Source organism: Ahaetulla prasina, chromosome 5, assembly GCF_028640845.1.
Source record: "Ahaetulla prasina isolate Xishuangbanna chromosome 5, ASM2864084v1, whole genome shotgun sequence".
In the NCBI taxonomy this organism is placed as follows: Eukaryota; Metazoa; Chordata; class Lepidosauria; order Squamata; family Colubridae; genus Ahaetulla; species Ahaetulla prasina.
Window position 1 is genome coordinate 16,303,229 of NC_080543.1, and position 15,199 is coordinate 16,318,427.

Genomic DNA, 15,199 nt, shown 5'->3' on the forward strand with positions numbered 1-15,199 from the left:
AAGGAGCACCAGCCGAGTGTTCCCAGATTCCAAGAGGTGCGGTGTGAGAAGAACTGTTGGTAAGCATTGTATGTAGCCGCCAGTGGGTTTCAAATTTTTTTACTACTGGTTCTGTGGCCGTGGCTTAGTGGGCATGGCATAGCTTGGTGGGTGTGGCTTGGTGGGCGTTGCAGAGGAAGGATACTGCAAAATCCCCATTTCCTCTCGATCAGCTGGGAATTGGGAGGCAGAGAATAGATGGGGGTGGGGCCAGTCAGAATTTTTATTACCAGTTCTCTGAACTACTCAAAATTTCCACTACCGGTTCTCCAGAACTGATCAGAACCTATTGAAACCCACCTCTGGTAGCAGCCCCCTACTCTGGAATCCTGAAGTGCATGTGCTCCCCAGCCCACCCATTCATGACCTTCCAAGAACTGGTAAAAGCATGGCTCTTTTGGGAGGCCTTTGGAGAACACTCAGGACACCACATCTTAGTTTTATAATTTTTCATTTTAGCCATAATTATTTTTTATTGCTCTCATGTTTTTAATGTTTCATTTCTGTAAGGTGCCTAGAATATTAGATGGTTTCAGGGACCTAGATAAATTTTACAATTACATAAAAATAAATGGACTAGTTCATGAGTGATGAGCTCGGTACTCATCACTTAAACCATCACCTGGACCAGGGGTCTCCAACCTTGGTAACTTTAAGACTTGTAGACTTCAACTCCCAGAATTCCTCAGCCAACAAAGCAGGCTGAAGAATTCTGGAAATTGAAGTCCACAAGTCTTAAAGTTGCCAAGGTTGGAGACCTCTGACCTGGACTGTTAAATGGGAGAAGAAACTGTCACAGAGTTATTTCAAGGCCAGATGTTACAGAATCCTTGTCATCTCCCACTGGTTTAAAACAAAATTCCCATTGAATCTCCTTTCTTTGAAACAGAAAATTCCACCAACCAGTTTCAAAGGGGAAAGGGGTGACCATCCCTCTTGATCATTGTGAAGAATATTAATGCAATGAGAGGGTGTGTTTAGTGTATGGCTATGACAATTTGCTACCCATTTCCCAGGGTAGATTCAAAAAGGATGTGTGTTAACATATTTGAGCAGGGGTGTTAAAATCAAGGACCACGGGGCTGGCCTGGAAATATCAAAGGACTGGCCTGCGGTGCCTGTACCGGATTCCATGGCCTCCTGCAGCACTCTGCCAGCCAAAAACAGGTCGTGCGGAGGCCCCGCAAGGCCCCCTGTGCCTTGTTTTTTGGCCTCCATGGCCTTCTGCAGCACTCTGCCAGCCAAAAAGGGGCTCCTGCATGGCCAGCAAGGTGCTGCAGGAGGTGTCCGTCACATCTCCCCACCACTCCCTGCCCCTCCACCCCCCCCAGCCCGGGGAGGAGAACTACAATCAGTGGTGGGTTGCCTCCGGTTCAGACCAATTCTATAGAACCGGTAGTAAAACCGGCAGGAGGCTCCGCCCACTTACTTGAATGTCATCAAAAGTGATCTGCACATGTGCAGAAGCTTCTGCGCACGTATAGAGCGTGCAAGCGTGAATGCGCAGGCACAATGCGAACCGGTATTAAAGGTAAGTAGAACCCACTCCTGACTACAATGCTGATCCGACTCTTGAAATCCAGTTTGACATCCTGAATTTGTGGGACTAACCTTTTCTGAGTGCTTGAACTGGCGCCAATAGCTGTCGTACATGCGCTTGGTAGTTCTCTCTGGGTAGCAGGTCACGGTCTTAATGTAAATCTTCAGGTTCCGTTCAAGTAATTGATTAACTTCGCCATAATCATAGTCATCATATCTAAATGAGATTAAGATTTTCTAAGCATATGATATTTTTTAAAACCAATTATTTTCCCTTTTTTGGAGGTGGTTTTTTTTTTTTTGGAAAATCCCTTCCAACTGCGCATCAGGATAAAAATGCCTGATTGTGAATCTTACTGTTCCAGTATCATGTAGTTCAATTAGCTTTATCAAACTTTTAACCTGAAATGCCTTTGAAAAGAGCCAATTTTCATTAAAAAAATCTTAGGACCAAATTCACCCAGCGTATTTTGCTAGAAGCGAGGGAACATCATTAGGAATTGAATTCACAACTTCAACTGGCTCATATTTATGATGGTTGCAGTGTCCTGGGGTCCTGTGATCACCATGTGCAACCCTCTGACAAGCAAAGTCGATGGGGAATCCAGATTCACTTAACAACCATGTTACTTATTTAACAAGTGCAGTGATTCACTTAACAACTGTGGCAAGAAAGGATGTAAAATGGGGCAATACTCATTTAACAACTGCCTCAGAGCAATTAGCAACAGAAATCTGGGGCTCAATTATATTCATAAGTCATGGACTACCAGTATAAAACAACAAGGCACAGTTAACATCATATTTACTCTGCCCCTAAATGGAAAAAGAAAACTTCCTTATCCTACAGCATTTCTTCAGTTCTTGGGAAAACAAACAAACGAATAGTAGCTGGATATTACTATACCTAGAGTGAATGCCAGAGCGAACAGTCAACTTTTGACTGTTGTTTATTTGTGGTTCTTTCATTATAAATGCATATTCATTTATGCCTTTCTATCTCGTATTCAGGAGAATGCAAGTTAACATATACTAAGGTTCTCTCACTCAGAGGGTAATATTTATGATTATGGTTATAATTGCCTCTATTGCATCATCTTTAATTTTTCAAACAGAAAGTACTGTTTAACTACAATACATAACATCCGCTGATTGTAGAGTGTAACTATTACAAATCGGGAAACTACAGAATGCATCCATTATCCCAGCCAAGTGTGTAACCTACCTGATTCCAAACATACAGTGAACGTAATTAAATAAAGCTCTTCTTAACATGGTGGTGTCAACATCTTCATGGCTGGCCATGGTATTGTAGGTGAGGTTGTAGACCATCCGAAATTTCTCGTCCAGGAGATGGCCAATATCAGAATACAGTCTGTTCACAAGGGAGAATCCATGATTTTCCCAAGTGTAGTCCTATGAAAGAAATTAATTCCACCAATTTGTTTATGGTTCAGCAGTTCTTTCTACACCTAAACCAGGGTGTAACCTGCAACCTTAAACACTCAAGCAGCCATTTGGACCCATTTCCCACAGAAAATAAAACACTGGGAGCCACAAAACCTGGATAGGCCTGGCCAACTCAATGTCCCTCCCCCAGTCACATGACCCCCCCCCCAGCCATGCCTACCCAGGTTTTGTGGGTCCCGGTGAGAAATGAGTCTCTTTCTCTCTCTTTCCCTCTCCCTCCATCTCCTTCTCCCCCCCTCTCTCTCTCCCTTGGGTGGGTGGGGGGAACCCCTGAACTGATGCTGGGTGGTGGGAATCTGACGTCCGAAGGCTGATAAGCCCAGGAGCAGCGCACTGAAGACCAGCTGGGCGGCGGGGAAGCACAACACTGGCAGCTCTGCAGGAAAAGCAACTGACATCTGGGAGGCGGGAGCGACCCCACAATGACGCTGCTCTTGCCAGGGGTGAGTGGAGTAGGTGTTGTAATGGGCTCCAGGAGGAAGGGACCCCACTGTGAAGTGTGCTAAATTTTACTGTGCTTTGAGAACAGCAACAGCAAATGCACCATGACAAAGGCGGAATGCTGTTTTGCGCAAAGGTAACTGTAGGGGCGCTTTGCTCCTGCCCATCACCACCGCTGCGACAGGGCAACAGGGAGCCGCAGCAGAGGGATGAAATAGCTGCATATGGCTCTGGAGCCATGGGTTGCCAACACCTGACCTAAACAGTTCTGGTACAGGTAGTGCTTTAGTGACCGTTACAATGGCACTGAAAAAAGTGACTTATGACCATTGTTCACACTTATGACCTTTGTAGCAGCCCCATGATCATGAGATCAAAATTCAGATGCTTGGCAACTGGTTCATACTTATGACCATTGCTGTGTCCCAAGGTCATGTGAGCCACCTTTTGACAAGCAAAATCAATGGGATAGCCAGATTCACTCAAGAACCGTGGTACTAACTTATCAATTGTGGTGATTCACTTAGCAACTGTGGCCAGAAAGGTCATAAAATGGGGCAAAACTTACTTAACAAATGTCTCATTCAGCAACAGAAATTTTGGGCTCAACTGTAGTCGTTAAGTCAAAGACTAGCTGTTTATGTTGGTTGCTCCCTGAAAGTTATTCTAATTGGTTTGGAGAAAGAGCTTGAATGTCATCAGTAAATGAATGAATTCATTGTTGGGGGAAAAAAATTTATCTGGCAAACATGTTTCCTTACATTAATTTATTTTAGAATCTTTTGAGCAGGGGTGAAATCCAGCAGGTTCTGACAGGTTCTGGAGAACCAGTAGTGGAAATTTTGAGTAGTTTGGAGAACCAGAAAATACCACCTCTGGCTGGCCCCAGAGTGGGATGGGAATGGAGATTTTGCAGTATCCTTCCCCCAGGAGTGGGGGGGAATGGGGATTTTGCAGTATCCTTCCCCTGGAGTGGGGTGGGAATGGAGATTTTGCAATATCCTTCCTCTGCCATGCCCACCAAGCCACACCACACCCACCAAGCCACACCCACAGAACCGTTAGTTAAAATAATTGGAGTTCACCATTGCTTTTGAGATATTTTTGCTCCAACAATAATGCCTCTTTAAGAATCTATTAATCACGGACAGAGAACACAGTGCATCCCAAAAAAATCACAAGGGCCACCCCAGGCATCTCTAGGTAAGGCTTGGAGGATTCCTAGTGTTAAGTTTTAGAAAGCAGTTTTCAATCCTGCCGTGGATAGAAGAGCTTTCCTGTGTTCAGAGTCATTTTGAACAAAAGCCCAAGGATGCTCACTCCCAAAGACTTAGGGCTGACAAGAGGCTGCCATCTTTACTTCTTATTTTGGTCCTCCATCCGTGAATTACACATGTCACGTAAGAGTTACCTGGGCTCGAAATGTTGGAAGATGATCTTCCCCCCGTCTTGCAAAATCTTTATAGCCAAACCCGGGGTCTTCAACGTAGCAGGAAACATCACCCATGGAAATTAATTCGTCATCAAAGGCTATAAAAGAAAAGGACAGCAGATAGTAAAATATACCTTTTTTTTTCCTGATCGGATTCCTCTCAAAACAATGGTATGTTATCAAATGGGGCATAAGCCCGGGGTCGGTTCCCCATTGGCTTCCCCCAACCTAATCTTATCTCCAGGGGTGGGCTTCAAAAATTTTAGCAAGGGCTTCTCTGCCTGGTTATTGGGAGGGCGTGGCCATGGTGGGCGTGGCCTAGTCAGCCTCCTGCACCACGGTGGCGGTAGGTGTTTTTTTTTGCCCTCCTCGAGCTCCGGAGGCTTTCCTCAAGCCTCCGGGAGGGTGAAAATTGCCTCCCCAGGCTCCGGAGGCCCTCTGGAGGCCGGAAATGGCCCCATCTCATCCTCCTGAGCCTCTGTGCACACCCTGCACTTACCTGTATCCTAAATGGGCTGCATAGGGACTCCTGGGAGGGGGTGGGGCCAGCCAGGAGTGGAATTTGGGTGTTCTCCAAACTGCACAGAATCTTAGCTAGAGGTTCTCCCGAACCCCCAGCAGCCCACCCCTGCTTACTTACTAATTTAGAAAGGGAACTGTTACTGGCTGAGCTACATCTAACAATGTGAAGTTCAGTTGCAGGCAAAAACATAGCTGGTCACTTCTCAGTTAGAGGTGTTGTTTTGACAGGTGCTACGAAGTAGGACAATTTTAAAAGAGACCTCAATAAATTAAAGAAATGGAAGTTCGAAATGGGACTATTTTTGTAAACTAAATCTTTCACCAAGGTATTAAAATTTCAATTATACTTAAAAATGCTTCTGAATGGGTGATGTACAATTCAGTTCAGAACACCAATCAGCTGAGCTTCTATAAATTATTTCCAATTTATTCCAGTTCTCATCAGAGGACGGTTAAAGCTTTAGAATCTCTATATAAAGATTTCTTGAGGGGCTAGTAGAATGCAGCATGGCAGATCTTTAGCTGATAACAAAGAAAAAGCCATGTAAAGGATAGGGATCCTGCCCAGAGAGATACCCCTGGTTTTGATATAGGGTGCCAGTCCAATGAATGCCACAGCTTGGGGTAAGTGTGGCTGTACTTCAGTCTATGTCAGGGGTGTCCAAACTTGGTCCCTTTAAGACTTGTGGACTTCAACTCCCAGAGTTCCTCAGCCAGCTTTGCTGGCTGAGGGACTCTGGGAGTTGAAGTCCACAAGTCTTAAAGGGACCAAGTTTGGACACCCCTGGTCTATGTAGATTCTCAGTCATCCAGGTCATGGTTGTCCGAAAGGTGCTTTTTTTTTTAACCAATTTTTTTTTTTTATAAATATATGTAAAAAAAAAAAACATCTTTGTGAGCAGATTGTCAGTCAGGTACATTCTTAAACACATTTCAAATTCCATCTATACAATATATTTCCTTCTCATTCATTCAAATTAGTAATTTTTGCACCTTTCTCATAAAAATTATATCCGATGCCAATAAAATTTAAATAAATTCTATTCCCCAATTCAATACTTGTTTCCCTCCTCCCCTTCTTAGTCTATAATCTTTCCTTCATTCCCCAAATTATCTCTAAAAATTATCCAATAATCATCATCTATATTTTACATGAATACAATTCTCTTTTTAAAACTTTCAATATAGATCTAAAGGCAGTCATTAATATCCTTTCTTAGAGCGGTCATGCAATCACATCAACCTATCCGTCCATATGGGAATAGTCCTGAGATCATCAAGACTATTCAGTTCCTGCTATCTTCCTCTGCCTACAGAATCATTATTTAATATAATTACAAAACATAAGTAACAATATATCTTTAAAATTTCAAATCATCAGAAACAACTTTCTCCTTAAAATTATTCTATTTAAATTTAAAGTGGAGGCGTTCAAAATCCATTCTTGTGGCAATCCTGGAAGTAGTCCTAAAAAAAAGTTGTTACAATCTTGCTTTTCTTCCTTTGCCTCTAGATGTTACTCTTTGATACAGTTGCAAACTGCAAATAACTAAATATCCATTATTAGGTAGCAATCAAGTTTTCCCTTTCTTGTTTCTTAAAAGTCAATTTTCTGATCCCAAGTCTGTTCTTAAATGCTTGTTAAAAATTATTCAAAGTCTCAGAAAGCAGTATTTTTCTTCTATCTTTAAATATTTTTTGAGTTGCGGTTGCAGTTGACACAGTATCCATTTTAATTTCTACAGAAGTAAACCACGCCTTCCCTTTGTCTCAATTTGTTGTCCCCTTTCACTTAATCCATTTTAATAGTTTAATTTTCTTCTATTCGCAAATATCTAGGGGTAGAGGGACAAATTCCAGGGAATAAAGGAATTTAAAATATTCCATTAAAGTCTAAAGTAGAATTCTCTTCAACCTCTCTTTTCCATTTTTCTTCTATCGTTGAGTATCTTTTAAATCACAGTCGCAGTTAACACCGTGAATAATTCACCGTTTGAATTATTCCATTAAAATCCAAAATAGAATTCCATTTAACTTCTCTTTCCTGTTTCTTTTATATCTTAAATAGTCCGTCAAAACTTCCAGAGGTCTCAAAACATGCTTGATTAAGGGATGTTTATTCTCCTTTCTTGTTTAATTAGTTAGGGCTCTTAACTTCAATCCAAGCCCTATCTTTTCAAAACTTAGTAATCTTTAAATTAATTCTTTCCATTAGATAGGGCTCTAAGCTTCCACTCCAAGCCCCCTCCTTCAAAATTCAGGATATCTTTAATTAATTATTTCCTTCCGTTTTCTGTTTCAATTACATTTAGCCGCTAGATCCAGTTTTCTTCAACACTTGTGCATTTTATTTTATTTTTTTTCCTCCGTGAGCTGATGTTAACTCACCCGGCTTCGACTTTCTGTTCTTTTAAAAAAGCTTCTTCCTCCTGCCCGATTCTTGTGGCCATCTCCAACTTTGTAGCAGCTGATGGTGGCTGCTTTCCTCCCCAATGGGTCGGGGGGAAAAGACCGGGGCTACAGGGAGTTTCCTGCCTCCCTGAGCACACTGGCGGCTCCCCCATTCTTCGCTGCCTTCTACGAGGCAGCTATGGTTCGCAATTTTTTTTTTTTTTTTTTGTTTACATTTATACCCCGCCCTTCTCCGAAGACTCAGGGCGGCTTACAGTGTATGGACCCCCATTTCGGGGGGGGGATATCAGCGCTCACCCCAAAGCTATTGGGGTGAGTGACCATTCCGTCGTGACGCTGCCCACGCCCCTCTCCCAAAGGTGCTTTTTTTCCAAGAGGCAACTGGACTTTCTGGTTTTTCTTTGAAGACGTTTCCCTTCTCATCCAAGAAGCTTCTTCAGCTCTGACTGGATGGTGGGGACTGGATGGGATGAGAAGCGAAATGTCTTCAAAGAAAAACCAGAAAGTCCAGTTGCCTCTTGAAAAAAGCACCTTTGGGACTGTACCTTCAGTCATTGCCCCACTGGATTTGCCCACTGGGGCAAATGAGCCATATTGTCCATGGCTCTGGAGAAGAAGAAAAACAAGACCAAAAGCAAGTTTGATTCTACCTTAGTGCCATTTGGGTAAAGTGGATGAAAAGAGCCAAATTCTTTCATTTTCTGAGCAATATGGAAAAAAACTCCAGAGTTACAAGTTGTCGTTGACTTAGAACGACAGTTTGGACCAGAATTTCTGTTGCTAAGTCATTAAGTGAATCGTGCCCAATTTTTTTGCCCGTGAGTGAGTCATGGGGTTGTTAAGCCAATCTGGCTTGGCCCATTGGCTTTGCCTGTTGGAAGCCAGGGCGGAAGGTCACAAATAGTGATCACATGACCCCTGGGTACTGCAACTACTATAAATACATGCCAACTGCTAAGCACCCTTATTTTGATCACATACAAGGATGTTGTGATGGTCTTAAATGCAAGGACGGATTGTGGGATTCAGCTGGTTTGGGCCAGTATGAGTGAACTGGCTGTTAAATTGCTGGCTGGCCCCTCCCCGCCCCACCCCTTCCAGGAGTCTGCACGTGCTCCATTTTGGCTCCCAGGGAGGCCTCCTAGGCCCAAAACAGAGTGTGGGGGGTGCAGCGTGGCCCCCCATGGCCCATTTTTGCTCCCAGGAGGCTGCAGGGAGGCCTACTAGGCCCAAAATGGGGTGCAAGGGTGCGGTGTGCCCCCATGGCCCATTTTTTTGCTCCCAGGGGTTGCAGGAGGCTGAGTGCTGCCTGTCACACCCGCCATGGCCACACCCACCCACCCAGTCATTAGGGCAGAGAACCAGTTGTTAAATTATTTGAATCCCACCACTGTGACTCGTAAGTCACTTTTTCACTGCTGTTGTAACTTCAAACAATCATTGAACAAAGGGTTGTCAGTAGAGGATTACCAGTACCAACCATTAAAGGCAGGGCATCTCTCTTACCAAGAAACCCTCCATCCATTTTCACCTCTCTGCCAACTAAATGTTCAAAGGATTTAAGCTTGCTAAATACCCTTTTTTGACTGCTGCAAAGGTGTTGGCAAGTTATCTCGATTCCCCATCTGGGCTGATTCCCAGGCATCCTAATGAAATTGGGTGGGGAACCTGCTCTAGTAGCCCCATTAAAAAGAAACCCTTCAGTTCACCCAACTATTACAAGGCCACCTTTATTTTTTATTTTTATTCTGGCTCATTAGCCAATTAAAACATAAGTATGTGGGAAGAAACCTCACTGGCAAGCATCCAAATAGTTTCTTAATGCAGTTTAAGAAATCAGAAGTTGTCAAGCCTTGAATTACTTTTTGTTTTGCGACTGATTCCTGCCATCTCTTTTGAAACAGGCTTTCTGGAAATCGGTGACAGCATTTAAAAAAAAAACACACACACAACCCGAACATGTTATTAAAAGCAGAAATTAAGCAGTAAAAGAGACTCAAACGGCCTTGTATTTGCAGCCCATATCTTTTTCCTTTTCTATTTTGAGTGGTATAAAAAATGTTTACTGCATGAGATAATTTGCTTCAAAAACATTATTTTTAAAAAAAATATACACAGTGCACAAATGCAGCATTTTTTTATGATCCCCTTTTCCAGCTGCTCGGCTCGATTTTTCTATTGTGTTAGCCACTGTACAGTTATGACCACCATTGAGCCCAACATTTCTGTTGCTAAATGAGACAACGGTTGTTAAGTGAATCTGGCTTCCCCATTGGTTTTGTTTGTCAGAAGGTCGCAAAAGGGGATCACATGACCCAGGGACACTGCAACCGTCATAAATATGAACTAGATATTAAGCCTCTGAATTTGTGAAAGATGTTCATAAGTCACTTTTTTCAGTGCCATTATAATTTCAAATGGTCACTAAATGAATTGTTGTAAGTCAAGGACTAGCTGTAATAATTTGCGCATCACAAAGATATCAGCATAGGTAGCTCCCTCATAAGAGCTTACGTGATTCTAGGAAGAATGCAGGAATATTCTATTATTCTATTCTATTATTATTATTATTCTACAATAATTGAAAACCTACCATGTTTTCCCAAAAATAAGACCCTGCCTTATATTTTTTTGAACCGTGAAATAAGTGCTTGGCCTTATTGCCATGCGCTCAAAAGCCCAATTGAGCTTATGTCTTATTTTGGGGGAAACATGGTAGATTTTTCTCCTTTGTCCCACCAGCCCAGCTTTCTCCATCTGACATGTCTTCTAAATATGTAGATTTTATTTCTCAGAATTCTCAACACTGAACGTGCTAGCTAAGAGATTGAGGGAGTTGATGTTTAAACATTGGGTGGCTCTCCAGGCTGAAGAACTGGCACAGAACTCTGTTGGAGGAAGTGAAGTGACTTCACATTCAAATAAAATGCCAGGCCAAACTCCCCATTCAGCAAATGCCTGGGGGCTGTGAGCATAATTTATCCAACCTAACCCGAATGAAAATGCTGAATTATCTTTCTGCCTTCTCACCCATTCGCTCAGCTTTGGCAAGTCCTCTGTTTTTAAGCCTGTATAACATGAATTTAACCACAAGAAGCATTTCCAAGGTGGCCACGGCCTAGGAAGTTAAAGTTCCAGCACCCAGTCTTAAATTCAAAAGGATCTTTTGCAACAGAAACAGAGGGAACCCAACCTAGAACTAAGGAGAAGTTTCCTAAGAGTGAGAACAATTAATCAGTGGGACGGCTTGCCTTCAAAAGTTGTGGGTGCTCCATCACTGGAGGTTTTTAAGAAGAGATTGGACCAACCATTTGCCTGAAATGGTACAGGGTCTCCTATCTGAGCAGGAGGTTGGACCAGAAGACCTCCAAGGCCCTTCCAACTCTGTTATTCTATTAAGGGCTGAAAATTTAGCTGAAAGATGTGTACCGCTTCACTGAGGAAAAAAAATTCCCATCTTTGCTGTAAATTTATTTATTTACCACATTTTGAAAGCACAAAATGCTTTCGCAGAATATTAAAAGATAAAAAAGTATATAAACGAACTTCCCCCAGGACTTCGCCAACTTCCTGACCTTCAAACCTTTCGCCGCGAGCTTAAGACACACCTATTTATTTGCGCAGGACTGGACTAGAATTTTAAATTTTGAATTTGGTTTTAACGGGGTTTTATTACTTTTATTGCTATTTTTAAATATTCGGCCTATTTAATAAGTTTTTTAATTGATGTTTTATTCTGTATTTATATGTATGTTTTTTATCAGGCTGTAAACCGCCCTGAGTCCCTTGGGAGATAGGGCAGTATAAAAATGCGAATAAATAAATAAATAAATAAATAAATAAATAAATAAAAGTTAGATTTTTTTTAAAAAAAAGTCAAGGTTGATTAAAACATTTAAAATTTTATTTAAAGGTGAAGCAAGTGCTTTCAGGCTGCTAACCAGCCCCATGGCTGGTTCTTCTGCACTCCTCACTCAACTCCTTAGACTATAGCCATGTTTCACTCCTTTTTGGAAGGCCAGGAAAGTAGGGGCCTGCCTCACTTCCAGGGGAATAATAATCCACAGGGTGCTACAGGTGATGGCAAAGGCTTTTTTCTTGGACCCCTTAAACTCAGCAACATACCTTCCCTGCCTGATCGGGTGGGACAGGCTGATGCAATGGGACGAAGATGGTTCCCTAGGTTGCCTGGGCCCCATGACATGTACGGCTTTAAAGCAGGGGTGAAATGCTACCGGTTTGCACCAGTTCGAGCGAACTGGCAGTGATAAAAACTACTGGTTCAGCCGAACTGGTAGTTAAAAAAAGCTACTGGTTCGAGCAAACCAGTAGTTAAAAAGCTACCAGTTCAGGCAAACAGGTAATTAAAAAAAGCTACCGGTTCATCTGAACCGGTATTTCCGACGATCTGCTCTGCTGCACAGTTTATATTTGCTAGAAAGCATGAAATCCTGCTTTCTAGCAAATCTAAATTGTGTGGGACAGCTGTTTCCCCCCCGCCCCGCTGTTCTACTTACCTTGTCAAGCCTTCTTTTTCCGCGCAAAGCACGCGTTTGGCCCGCATCACGCATGCACGGGCAGCGAACCAGGGGCAATCCACAGAGGATTTCACCACTGCTTTAAAGCAGGGGTCTCCAACCTTGGTCACTTTAAGACTTGTGGACTTCAACTCCCAGAATTCCTCAGCCAACTTTGCTGGCTGAGGAACTCAGGGAGTTGAAGTCCACAAGTCTTAAAGGGACCAAGGTTGGAGACCCCTGCTTTAAAGGTCATAACCAACACCTCAAATTGGACCTGGAAGCAAACTGACACCCAATGCAGTTCGCAAAGCAAAGGTTGGCTGGCTGGGGAATTCCAGGAGTAGAAATTCACACATCTCGAAGTTGCTGAGGTTGAGGAATGCTACACTAAAGTCTCCCAAGATTTCACTGAGTTACCTGGGGCAAAGCTTTTCTTTCTTTTTTTTTTGAATATGTCATTTCACATTCCCAGTGATGAATTAGTTATTTGAACATTCCAAAACTCTTTATACACCTTTTAATTTCGTTTTCATTTTCTTTTTGCAAAGTTAGCATGCCAGAGAGAGAAGATGAGCTAAAGCCTTCCAGACTTTTTTATGATTAAAGATTTATTGCTGGTGTAAGGGAACATACAGAGTGTGTCCCACTTAGAAATACTCTGCGTCTGAAGAAAGCAGATTTCCCTGCCTGTCAGAACAACCTCCAGCAAGTGAGAAACACATCTGTAGTTTAGCTTGATTTTATTTAATTCAGAGGACTGATCTGAATTATGAAAGGAGCTCCACTGGAGCACACCGAGGGCAATACCTTCAGTAACAACTAGTAGGCTCTCTGATTTTTCTTTCTCAAAGCGTGTATCCATTTCTTCTGGGGAAGCTTCGTCCTCCTCTTGCAGCCTCTTCATTCTGTCCATCAAGGCCTCCAGCTCACTTAATGAATCGGAGAGCTAAAACAGACCACAAGGTGGAAAAATGTTATTGATTCTTTTTTGATATGAAACTACCATATTTTTCGGAGTATAAGACATACTTTCCCCCCAAAAAAGAGGGTGAAAATTTCAGTGCGTCTTATACACCAAATGTAGCCCTGCCCACCTGCCAGCCCCCACCCTTCAGCCTCCGCGCGTCCTCTCAAACGGAGCTTTTGGAGGCTGTAAAGGCAGCCTCTCAAACAGAGAGCCTCTCAAACAGCCTCCAAAAGCTCCATTTGAGAGGTTCTCTTTGCAGCCTTCATAAGGTCCGTTTGCAAAGGAGCTTCTCTTTGCAAAGGCAGCCTATCAAACAAAGCTTTTGGAGGATGAAATAGCGAGGCGCAGAGGTCAAAATGGCAACCTGGAACAGCTACTGCCTTGTCAGATTGGTTCTGCGCTTCCCCCGCTGTACACACTGGAGCGCCCTGCGACAATCAGCTGAATTTTTGAAACTGCGTATCTGCCTCAACGAGGCGCGTGTGAGTGTAGCGAGCCTCACAACCAGCGACCCTGTCGCTAAAGTTCATCTCCGGGAACAGCTGATTGGGGGTATTCCGGGAGACTGATCCACCCGTCAATCAGCTGCTTGTGCTGAATCAGGCTAATGTGCTGAAGCTGGCCAGGCTGTTTGCTAAGGACGCTAGTCAGATGAATACCAATGGATGTTGGTAGGCAGAGGCAGAATTTTTTTTCTTATTTTCCTCCTCCAAAACTAAGGTGCATCGTATACTCTGGAGCATTTTATACACTGAAAAATACAGTAATTTTTGCTTACTATTCTACTACCCTGTTTCCCCGAAAATAAGACCCAACTGGAAAATAAATCCTAGCACAATTTTTCAGGATGCTCAAAATATAAGCCCTACCCCCAAAATAAGCCCCAGTTAAGATTGTCAGCCAGAAGGGTGCATTTAGTGCCATATTTCCCCAAAATTAAGGCCTAACCAGAAAATAAGCCATAATGCATCTTTTGGAGCAAAAATTAATATAAGACCTGGTCTTATTTTGGGGGAAACACGGTACTACTACTACATTCGTGTCGGGAGCACCGAAGCGCTTCCAGGTTGAAAGGTTTGAACAGTGACACCACTCTTGCCCGGGGGACACTCAGTTTGGGGGATGGGATCTTTCATGCGCCCATGAACTTGCCCACTGAAGTGGCGCCCATCTACCTACTCATGGTTGCCCTCTTTCAAACTGCTGGGTCAACAGGAGCTGGAGAGTGTGATGGCAGCTCATCCCTATTCTACATTCTATTCTATATGGCTATTCTACTTTTTATACGTTATACTCACCAAAGTTTTTTTGGGGGGGGCAGAGGGATATTCATGTTCTATTCCTGGCTAAATTAATTGGAGGGGCAATTGTATTCTTTCCTAGCCATAGTAGACATGTTATTAAGAAAAGAGTTAAAATACACCATAGAGCTGAAAATACAATTTAAGCTATAGGATCCGAATTCCCGCTTCACGCAAAAATCCAAATTAAAGCATCTAGAACAGATTGGGGACCAGATGGGGGTTTCTGGCTAACGATGCTTCTGATAAACAAGAGATTATGGGATCACCCATTTGCCCTCCAGACAGCAGCTCCTCATAAGTGGACTGCTCATGATTAGAATGGCTGAGAGTCGAGAGATTTCCATCAAGTTCACAGCCATAATATAGCCTTATGGACACAAAGTTCTGTGGAAACATATTTCTTAATCACTTTTTGAAACGGATCCTTAGCTGTAATTCAACTATTAAAAAGCCCTGTGAACCACAAATTTGATGTCATGCACAAGGGTAGATCTATTTTAATCCATCTTGAAAGAAATTTCATAGTTAAGTTTAAGGGTGATTAGAATATTGA

General features: G+C 42.8%; 1 protein-coding gene across 1 annotated transcript in view; it reads right to left on the reverse strand.

Annotated features, from left to right (window-relative positions):
* Nucleotides 1-15,199, reverse strand: part of SESN3 (sestrin 3) — a 90,661-nt gene that overhangs the window by 11,044 nt on the left and 64,418 nt on the right. The window contains exons 6-9 of the mRNA XM_058186047.1: nt 13,183-13,321; nt 4,901-5,019; nt 2,804-2,994; nt 1,651-1,795 (exon numbers count right to left, since the gene is read on the reverse strand). Of these exons, the coding sequence (XP_058042030.1) occupies nt 1,651-1,795; nt 2,804-2,994; nt 4,901-5,019; nt 13,183-13,321 (594 nt within the window). The remainder of the gene's footprint in view (nt 1-1,650; nt 1,796-2,803; nt 2,995-4,900; nt 5,020-13,182; nt 13,322-15,199) is intronic.